Genomic DNA, 10,949 nt, shown 5'->3' with positions numbered 1-10,949 from the left:
TTCTCGTGAACGGTTTGATTAAACTCAGGAAGCAGCAAAACCTCCAAAACATCACACGTGTGTTGGGGTGTATGCGGTGCCCCCCGAGCCACCCTGCCTCTGTCCGGCTCTGCCCCCCTGCTGCCCGGCCTAGGCCCCCTCTCGCTGCCGAGTCCACGCCTCCCCTTTGCTCTGGTTCCTCCATCAGACCTGCTGCCCCCGCCCTGCTCTCCGGGGAAGGAGGCCGCCTCCTCGCGCCAGGAGGTCAGGCCAGCCGTGTCCCTGGCCGGCACCCTGCCCGCTGCCTTTCCTGCCCGCCCCGGGCCGGCGTGGCCCCCAGAGCCTCAGCATCTGTGGGACAGGACGTCGCGCAGATCTCGGGCTCCCCTGCAGACCCACACCCAAGCCGCCGAGTCCGGGTGGGAAACAGGCGCAAGCCAGGCCGACCGCCTGGGTCCTTTGTACAGTTCTTATAATAAAGCCTCCCCATGGCGCCTGGGACGTGGGGGCGTCTTCCTTCTGCGCCGCTGCGTGCAGACACAGACCGGCCGGGAACAGCCAGGAGGACGGGAGCCAAGGCGGGCAGACAGAGCGAGCCTCTGGGGTCGGGGAAGGCAGGATACGCTGGGCCCCACTCCCTCCACCAGGAGGAGGCTTGGAGCCCAGCCTCCTGCTCTCCTCCCCCACAGGCGGCCCCAGCGCCTCTCCCCACCCCCGACAGCTCCAGGAACGAGGCCCTAGGACCCTGCGTCCCGAACCCCTCGTCTCTGGAAGCCTCCTTCTCTGCTCCCCCAGAGGCCCCAGTTGTGGGGCTCACAGTGCGGCCCCTCCCTCCCCTCAGAGAGCCTCCACAGGACCCCGACCCCAAGAGCCCAGGGTTCCATGCGTTCTAGAGTAGGTTCAACCCCAATCCCAGCGGGCCAAAGGCAAGTTTACATGTAATCTTATTTTCTACAACTGGATTTCTGACTCCAAAAGGAGGGCGGTATTCCTCCACACTAGCCAACAATGAGGCAGGGTTTCTGCACCCCCTTTTTTCCTGCATTCTGGGGTGACATGGCACACAAAAGGAGGGGACTGACAAATTTGACCCCCCAGGCTTCCCTGTCAAGTTCCTCTGCCAGCCACGTGTCTCCGCCTGGCCCCGAAGTCCCTTCACATCTTTTTTTTTTTTTTTTGAAAGATTTATTTATTTATACAAGAACTGGGGTACAGGCCAGAGGCACGGGAGGTGAGAGGATTCACCAGAGACAGAGTGGGGAACAGAACAGGCAGTTTGGCAGAAATACACTGCTGAGGGGAGCAGCGGGCGAGACAGGAGAGGTCTGCTGCACCATGTGGTTACCTCCCTGGCAGGCCGGGAATCGAGCTCACACTGCAGAGGCTGCAGCCAGCTTCACAGCGCTGGGGCTCAGCCCACTGCGCCACCAGGGAGGCCCAGCCCCTTTGCATCTTGCAGCCCCTTTGTGTGTGGGGGGGTGGGGTCTAGCATCCCTGCTGGGTTCTCTGAGCTCCTCACCAGGGCTCTGAGGAGCAGAGCCTTTCCTGGGCAGGCGCTCCTTCTCACTTCTCAGCAGCCACAAGGATAGGAGAGCTTGCAGGCCCCCAGCACTGCCCCTGGGCGGAAAATACAGATGCCAAAGGCTGATCTTCCCAAACCTGCCTCCTCCAGCACCCCCAACCCAGCCAGGCCCTGATGACCTGGCCGCCTGGTTCTTCACTAGGATTTCCGGGGTCTCAAAACTGCCTTGTGAAGGGCATATTGTCACCTTTATTTCACACAAATGAGGTGACTAAGCTGCTAGCAGAGTTGCTTAACTGGGGTGCTATTGGGCAGGTAGACGGCTTTGTGAGACACTGTCCCTGCCACCGCGGGGCCTTTGGTGCCATCAGCCCTGGATGCCAGTGGCTCCCGTCAGTCACTGTGACCATTGCACCAGCCCTGGTGGATTTCCAAATGCTCCCAGGTGTGGCAGGACCACCCCTTCTTAGGAACCAGCAGGTAACTTTCTGGCTGGTGCCCTGCAGGCCAGGATCCAAGCCTGTGCCCTCCTGAACTGGCAAGACCCTGGCCGGACAGCTAGTCCAGCAGATCTGGGGGAAGGGGAGACGCCGGGAGGGGCCGGGGGCCTGAGTCCTTATTTCCAAACTGAGGTCACCTCCCACCCTTCCCAGAGTGGCTGGGGTCCCTGCCCTATTGCTTTTCCAAGTCCTGAGCTCCTTGTCCTTCCCCGTCCATCACTCCCCCCTTGTTTTGAGGCTGTCTTCCTGGAAAGGTGGGGTGGGGCTGCCAGATATTGGGGTTTGCAACCAGGGTAGCCGGGGGCTTACGTTAGGAGGCCTCCTGTTCTGGGAAAGAAAGGGCGTCACGAGCCCCATTCAGAGCTCAGCGCTGTTGTCACTGGGGAGGGAACAGCACAGCCCCAACTGTGACAAATAACCCTGTGGGCGATGGGGCGCCCATTCCCCCACCCGCTCCTGCAAACAGATCCTGGCCTGGCATGAATGGGAATGAAGTCCAAAGGACACATTTACATCCCGCCCTCGGGGGATGTGGACGTATGTGTGTTTGGAGGATGCCAAGCGCCCCCCCTCCCAGCCCCTGGGCCCCAGGACCTGCTCCTGGTCAGGCCCCCGCCACACTGCCTGGGCCGGGTGCCATGTGAGCACACACAAGCACAGAGCCCCAAGCCTCCCACCTCATCCTTCCAACTTTGGGGGCACGCTAGTCCCAAAGCTAACCACGGTCCCCGTCCCCAGGAGGTAACCTGCTAAAGGTAGAGACCCCTGGGTCTGCCCCCATCCCTCTGGGAGTCTCCAACTACCCTCCCCAGTACCTGGGGCCCGCGGTCCCCAGGCTCACCTCAGGTGATGTTTATATTCCTGGGCTGTTTGTTCTGTGACCTGAACATCTGACACCTTTTCAGAGAAATGTTTTTTCATTGGGAACATCTGGAAACAGCAAGAACATCTGGGGCTGCCCAGAACGAGCTGTTCCTTGGATGAAACCGTAACCATCCTGGCCCCACTTTCCACGGCTCAGTTCTCCTCGGGGCCGGCCCCCCACGTGCCCGGGACACCTATGCCAGGACCTGAGGGGTCAGCACCCAGACCCCTGCCTTCCTCACCGCCAACGCAGGCACGGGAGGTGGTTACTCATGTCCCTAAACCTGAACAGACCCAGTGACAACTAAAGCCTGGGAGGTGGCGGGGAAAATGGGATTAGGCATCTTCTCCTCCTGAGGGCAGGAGACAGCGCGCAGACAAGAGTGAGAAGAGAGGGAGCAGGGAGTGGTGGCACAGGGCCCAACTGTGGGGCTGGGGGATGCCTGCCTGCTGTGTACAGCTGTGCGGACTGCAACGGCCCTGGGAACCCTCCTCGTGGGGCGGGGGATGAGGGCTGGGTCCCACCCAGGGGCAGGGGCAGAGAGTCGAGCTCCTGCACACTGTGTTTCCAGCCAACGTGCTGCTAACTGGCAAGATCAAGCCACAGCCTTTGAGTTTCTGACCCTCAGGGTTCCCCCCACACAAACCTCCAGGCCACCACCCAAGAGCCCTGCAGCTGTAAACAGCAGCTCTGCTCACTGAACGGAGGGTTTTCTCTAAGCCCTCTGCACCCAAGCCCCCCCGCCTGTGGCAGCTCCCAGCAAACCCCCAGCAAGCGAGGGAGGCTCAGTTCCCCAAGCCCAACATGGCTGCCAACCAAGAGGCTGTGCTCTAGGCCCCTTCAGGTGCCTGGCCTGGGCCCATAGCTGCCCCCAGCACCCTCGGGCCTCTTCCTGCAGGCCCGTCCAGGGCAGAGGGGCCCCGCTGACACACATCCCCAGGGCCCAGGCGTATTCAGCCAAGAGCTTGGGAATACAGATCCCGGGCCGGAGGCTGGGGGCCCTCGCGTGACCGTTAGTGGGTTGGAGACACTGTGGGCAGCCCACAGAAGACTCAGAGGTCCCTGGCTCCCAGCAATGCCCACTGTGCACCCCAGCTGTGGAGCCCAAAGGGTGAACTTTGAACCTTACAGCCCAGCTGACAAGAGAGCCTGCCTTCCCCCAGGGTCCCCAGAGAGCGGGTGCCTCCCTTGGGTCCCCATTTGCATGGCAGGAAGAGGCCTGATGGGGAAGAGGCGGGGAGGACACAGGCTGCAGTCTGATCAGTTACACGTTTTCCCCTGGAGCCTCGGTAGTTACTGTGAGCTTGGGGCCAGACTCGGGCGGCGACCATGGTGGGGCTGGCGCTGTCTCCCATGCCCAGCGCCTGGCTGGCGGTTCTGCTGCTGCTCCTTTCAGGTAGAGCTCCCCCCGCCCCCTCCCCAAACATGGCCTGCTGGTTCCGCTGTCTGTTTCCACTGGTTCTGTCTCCAGCGTTCTTCCGCCTCCTCTTTCTGTCTCTTGCACTTTCTGCCTCCCACCTCCCTCCGACTGCTCTAGGGCCTGGGTCTGTTGTATCAGTCAGGCTAACTGGGCTCAGGGGTCTGTGGCCCCAGCCCCTCTCCTGCCTGGAGAGTGTCAGGCTGAGCTGGGCTTGAGGGGTCGTGGTATGACATGATGGGGAAGAACTGGGCCCAGGAGGAAGAGGAGTGTGGTGCACCCCAGGCAGGCTCTGAGGGCACTGGGTGCGGGAGGCAGGGGACCCCTGGAACACGCTTCATGTTCCAGAAGAGGTTCCATGTCTGGAAGAGAGAGTCCTCCCAGCTGTGCCTTCCTCCTGTCAGGCGCCCTCCACTCAGGCGCCCTCTGACTGGTCAAAGGCAGGGGAGGGCTGGGAAGCAGGTCAAATGGTGCTCCCGTCTCTAAGAAACAGGAGTCTACTCCAAGACAGGAGTCTGCTCCTGTCTCCAAGAAACAGGGCCCAGAGTGTTGAGGGGCTTTGTTTTTTAAAAGATTTATTTTTATTTATTTATGCATACAAGAACTGGGGTACAGGCCAGAGGGGCAGGGAGTGAGAGGATTCACCAGAGACAGAGTGGGGAACAGAACAGGCAGATCGACTGAAACACACTGCTGAGGGGAGCAGCGGGCCAGACAGGAGAGGTCTGCTGTGCCATATGGGGGTCAGCTCCCTGGCTGGGGATCGAACTCAGGCCATAGCAGTGGTAGTGCTGAGACTCAACCCCTAGGTCACCAGCGAGGCCCCAAATTGAGGAGCTTTGAAGCTCAAGGTTCGGGAGGAGGAAGTGGGTCTGGAGCGTGGAGGGTCTGCAGGGGGTGGGGCACCTCATCTTCTTCCTCCCACCCAGCAGGTGAGCCGGTGCCAGCAGCCAACTCAGGAAACCTGCACCAGAATTTCAGAGGTCAGCACCTTCACCCACCCCTTCTGGGGACAAGTGTGTCTGGGTCCAATGCTGGTCACTGTCCCATGCCGCTTGTCCCCTGTGTCTGCCCACCCAGGACTCCCCTCCCCAGGTCTCCTAGGGTCTCCCCCTCTGAAGCCTGGCTCTGAATGGCCACCTCCTCTGGCCTTCCCCTGTCACAAGCTGGTGTTTGTGCTCCTGTCCTGGCCACTGGGGGTGGGGGAAGCCAGAGGGAACCCCACCCGAACTCAGGCCCAGATCTGTCTAGCTGGGGAGATGGCCTCAGCTGTGGAAGGAACCTTGGGGACACTGACAGGCCACTCACTGGAAGGGAGGCAGGAGGGGGGCTTCCGGGGTAGGCGGGTGGGGAGAGCATGCTGGGCTGAAAAAAAGGGCTGAGGAGCAGGTCCAGGCAGGAGGGCAGCAGAAGGTGATGGAGGAAAGGCTAGCAGGGGACAGATGCGAGGGCCTCAATCGTCCAGCCAAGGCTTTGTCCTTTATTCCCTAGGCAGTGGGGAGCACCCTCAGGGCTTCAGCGGGCAGGGCTGCCTGGGGCATGGAGGGGCGGGAGCTGCAGGCCAGGTGGGCCCAGCGGTGAACCGGGCTGCTGGAGTAGGCGTGCGCCCTGTCATCAGGTTCCAAGTCCTAAAGGAAAATGAAACAGGGTGTAAGGGGTTAGGGGGGAGCAGTCAGAGAGGGCGGGGCCCAGTGGTTTGACCTGTGGCCAATCACGAGGCCTGACTCTCCACACCTCTGCCTCCAGGTCTTTCCACACTGTAAGAAGAAGTGAGGGCCAAGGGGGTGGGTTGCTGAGCCAGGGGCCAGGCCCGAGGTCAGCTGGTGTCAGGAAGACATTCCCATCCCAGCCTTGGTGCCCACAGGAAGCGCTTGTTCCCGGTTGCGGCAGTCCCCACGTTTTGTGGCCAGGAAACGGGGTGCCAACGTGACAATAACGTGCCGCATGGAGAGCCAGGCCAATGTGACCTGGCTCTGGACACAGAAGATGGACATAGAGCCCACACCGCTGCCCAAGGAAAAGGGCCACATCCAGCAGAAACAGGACGACTACGTCTCCACCCTCATCATCCGGGGCATCCAGGCCCAGGACAGCGGCATCTACTTCTGCCAGCAAGAGTGCCTGTCGGAAGAGAATTCGGAGAGGGGCTGCGGCACAGAGCTTCGAGTCATGGGTGGGTGCGGGCCTCCCTCCCGCCCCAGGGTGAGGCTAGTGGAAGCAGAACGGGTGGGGGATTCTGGAGTTGGCCCCACCCCTGCCCACTCCAGCCTGACACCGGCAGAGGGGTCCACGTGCTCCAGGAAGATCTAGAGCTCCCAGGAAGACCACTGGGGAGCAAGCCGCGAGGGGCGCAGGTCCAAATGTGGTTCCCAGCCTCACTGGCCCGCACCTCCCACCAGGGTTCAGCACGGTGGAGCAGATGAAGCGGCGGAACACGCTGAAAGATGGCATCATCATGATCCAGACCCTGCTCATCATCCTCTTCATCGTGGTGCCCATCTTCCTGCTGCTGGACAAGGTGACCACGGGGGCCGGGAGGCCAGTGTGGGGCAGGCCCCAGGGGCAGAGCTCACCTCCAGGCCTTGTTGCTGCCCTGTTGGCCCCGCCCCAGAGCCTGCTGTCGACTGGCCTATTCAGCACTCCCTGGTTCAGTCTGTTGTTCCTGCGGAGGGCACCCCACCCCTGGTCCTCACCTTCACCCCAGGCCAATCTCCCTGGCCCTCTCCAGCCTGCCCAGCAGTGGGTGAGGCGGGGAAAGCTAACACTGCTTTCCAACCCTTTCCCCAGGATGACAGCAAATCTGGGATGGAAGAAGATCACACCTATGAGGTAGGAGCAGGACACTCTGGAGTCCTGAGGGTCATGTGGTCAGCGGTCACCATTTTTGGGGTGTTTGGGGAGCAGGCAACACCTGAGCTTTCTATTCCGTGTCTCCAGGGCCTGAACATTGATCAGACAGCCACCTATGAGGACATAGTGACTCTGCGGACAGGGGAGGTGAAGTGGTCAGTGGGCGAGCACCCTAGCCAGGAGTGATGAGCAGCCTTCCCGATGCCTTGGGTGCAGCCTGCTAGGCCCTCACCGACTGCTTCAGAGCCATCTGGCTCCCAGCCTGTCCCTCCGCCCCAGACCCGAATTGGTCTCCAAAATTGACCCACTGGACCCGCCTGCACCCCCAGGCCCTGGTCCCAACTCTCACAAGGGACAGGAGCACAAGGCCACAGGACAGTGGTTTGGAGCAAGACTTCTTTGGGGACAGACTGGACCCAGACTTCTGGGGGTGCTGTGTGGGGACCCAGCCCACATTCAGGACGGGGACAATGGAGAATGTGTGGAACCCGCAATGGACTCAGAGCAGACCAGCCTCCTCCTGCAGAGCCTGGGAACAGCCCGGCCCATCTCCCTTGGCCACAAATGGACTGCCAAGAGCTTCATCCCTCTCCTGTCCTCTCCTGCGCTCTCCCACCAGGGGAGCCTTGAGTCCATTCTCCCGTGGAATAAACAGTGTGTTTTGAGGGACCACACGCAGGCTTGTGACGTCTGTGGGCATGGGGTGGAGGAGAGTACTTATTTGGGCACAAGTGTTTGGGCACCTGTGGGCCCACAGGCGTGGGAGGGGCTGATGGACATGGGGCTCATGGGCCCCACTTGAGGCTCACTCCTGGGCTCACTCGAGGCTCCTCTCTGAAGGCCTCTTCCTCCTTGCTCCCTAGCGGGTCCAGAGCAGCTGGAGAGCCCCGAGGCAGGTGGGAGCAGGGGACCCTTCTCCTGCATACCCTTTAGCCAACAAGCAGCACTTGATTGCTGTTGCATGAGGAGGGAGCTCCACCTGAGGAGTTAGCCTTCCCCACCCACATCCTAGTCCTACTATCTTCAGAGCCCTCTGCCTGCAGGAAGTCCTCCCAAGATGCCCCAAGCCCCGTCAGGACCAGCCCCTGCAGCTCAGCGTAGATACTACTGCCTCAGCTGCCAGGCTGGCTCATGCTGCAGTTAAACTAGAAGGTTTCTGAGGACAGGGTTCCCCTGCTTCGACCACACCCTCACCCCTGCCCTCCGTCAAGCCTGCACATTATTTTAAGTTTGACTCAGAACCCTGTAAGAGAGAGGTACACCTAAAGGGAGAGACTTTGGAGTGAAGTTTGGGGGGTTCTTAGTCAGATGATCCACTCAGACTTCCCCATTTTCACAGCAGAGGCTCCCTAGGGCCCTAAGGACCCCATAAAATGATCCCTGGGGCCCTACAAATTAGGGCCCCAAGCTGCCAGCTGTGGAGTTCTGGGAGTGGCTCACCACTGGGAGCCCTAGTTTAATTAGCCTCTGCATACAGGACCAGGTGGTGCTCCATTTCCTGTTGACCTTGTGGGGGTCCCCCAAACCCCTCTTTGCCGTTCACGCGCTGGACTCTGATGGGAGAAGGCCCTGCCCTCACGGAGCTGCCAGCTGAACTGAAGAACCACGCACCAGCATTCCCAGCTTCCCTAGGAGTTCCAGGTGGGGCAGGTGGCTGAGGCACCCAGGTCTTGGGCCTAAGCAGCTCAGTGGCATCCACTTGGAATCAGGCTAGGTGAGCCGCGGGCCTGACTCCCTCCCTGGCTGCTGGTCCAGCGAGCTGGCTTGTTTTGGCATTTGCCTCCACTGAGCTGGAGCCCTTCCTCTCCTGCTGCTTTGCATAGTGGCGCTAATTCTGTCCTCTTACCTCCACCAGGGACCCTGGGCAGCCGGCTGGGGGGTGGGGGGTGGGGAGCATCTTCACTTCTCCCCCCAGCAGGGTCTCCCTCAGCCTGGACTGCCCCCGGTGGTAGGAGGCCTTGGCCTTACTGAAAGTCTACTTCGTATCTTTGAAAAACAGAGTTTCCCTAATGCTTGGAAGTGCTGTTGGCAAACAGCCTTGTGTACAGCAAAGCCTGCCTCCACCAGACACCTCAGAGGGCAGGGCCTTCCTGGCTGTGAGGGAGAAGCCCGCCCTGGTCTGTTTTTCTGTCTTAAGGGCTTATACCGTGGGTGGTGTTGTGCTGGTCTCTGGAACCCCAGAGCTGATGTGGGCAGTGGAAGCAGGGTTGATGATGCCGGCGGTGCTGGGGACTGTCTCAGGGACAGGAGGTGGAAGCAGAGACTGTTTTTGAGTGAGTGGATCCCACAGTAAACTTGACTTTGTTTCCTACTGCTGTGCGGGTCTATGAACTCTGGCCTGAGTACCTGTGGGTGTCAGGACCATCTGCACATAGCAGCACGTGAATGAAAATCTTTCATTGATCCTCAAAATATTTGTATATTGCACCCCTCTGAAATGTCAGAGCAAAACAAAAAATAAAACAAACAAGTAAAGGTAGTGAAATGCTATGCTATTTTATTCAGTGTCTCCACGTTCATTCCCGAGCCCCAGCAGAACCCCAGGGCAGGGCCGCCCCCTCCTCCTTTTATAAGTGAGGAAATGGAAGCCTCAGGGAGCTCGCACAACAGGCCGAAAGTCACACGCCAGCATCCTTTCCACACCACAGCGTCTGGAAGGACTTTGAAGCACTGAGACTCTGAAGGCAAGGAGGAAGAGCAGACAGAGGAGCACCCCTGGGAAACTCTGGCCACCTCCAAAGGTTGCCCTGGCTTCACAAGCCCTGAAGCTCCGATGGCCCCCTCTTGGGGTGGGGGAGGGGCAATGTCGTGCCCCTGGGCCTTCCGTCTGCCTTCCGCTGCAGAGCACAGCTCAGCTCAGGCCTGCCCCACCCCAGAATGCAGCCCTGCCTGAGGCCCCTGGTGGGCACATGCCCCCTGCCCACTGGGGGAATCCAGCCAGTCCCCCGGGGCCCAGCCCGGTTCCTCCTCCATTGTAGCTTGACTTCCGCCGCTGTTTCGCTGCAGGTGCTGCCAGGCTGGGGGTGTTTTTCCAGCAGAATCAGAGGTGAGAGAAAAACAAAACAAAACATGAAAAGCTGCCTGTGTTTGACTGTCACGCCAGGCGCCCCCGCCTTCTGAGGAGGGTCTCCAAGGCCTCGATGGTTTGGGGATCCCAGATTCCACTGCAAGCGCCCTGCTCTCTTCCCACGTCTCAGTCACTGGCTTCGGAGCTGTGTCTGGGGAGTGCCTTGTCTGCACCTGCCGGCTCCAGGGCCAGGCAAATCCTGCTGTTGACTCCAAACAGAAACAAAAACCAATAAACCAACCCCCTACTTGGGATGCCTCAGCGACCCCTCCACCCCAAAAGCCTTTCCTTGGAACTCAGGTGACGCCTTAGAGAACACAGATTCACAAGCACTAAATCCTGGATGCAGAGTTTGAGACACGTTAGACAGATCCTAATGCAATTTGAAAGGATTTTTTTTTTTTTTTAAAGAGGTCTTTCTCTTGAAACTAACAGCACTTTCTCTCTTTGTGGGAGACCAAGCTCCAGACTCAGGCTCAGCCCCTGCGAACACTGGGGGTGTGGGAACCAGCTCCAGTAAGCCGCCTGGTACTTTTATCACTGAAATTTTTTCATGTGTGTTTCGCCATGCATTGAAAGTTCCTGTCCTTGTTTTCCTCTTTTATGTAGTTGCTATTTTAGACTAAGTGGACTGGTAGGGCATCAAGAACAACACGCACACCTGGCACCGCCAGCCGGTTTGTCTCTCCAAACACCCCTTGCCCCCAGCAAAGGCTTGTCGAGTTCTTGACCCTGGGACGATCCATCCT

General features: G+C 59.7%; 1 protein-coding gene across 1 annotated transcript; it reads left to right on the top strand.

The window, feature by feature from the left end:
• Positions 1–4,195: 4,195 nt before the first annotated feature.
• Positions 4,196–7,751, top strand: CD79B (CD79b molecule; the record flags this gene model as incomplete). The annotated part of the gene is made up of 5 exons (XM_084238035.1): positions 4,196–4,262; positions 6,148–6,456; positions 6,683–6,801; positions 7,071–7,112; positions 7,221–7,751. The coding sequence occupies 5 exons, from the start codon at positions 4,196–4,198 to the stop codon at positions 7,317–7,319; spliced, it is 636 nt and encodes a 211-aa protein (XP_084094161.1). The 3' UTR covers positions 7,320–7,751.
• Between the last annotated feature and the right edge of the window lie 3,198 nt (positions 7,752–10,949).

The sequence above is a fragment of the Talpa europaea genome, assembly GCF_964194135.1.
Source record: "Talpa europaea genome assembly, chromosome: 7".
NCBI lineage: Eukaryota > Metazoa > Chordata > Mammalia > Eulipotyphla > Talpidae > Talpa > Talpa europaea.
The sequence above is the reverse complement of the archived record's forward strand: the minus strand, read 5'-3'. Positions and strand labels throughout refer to the sequence as shown.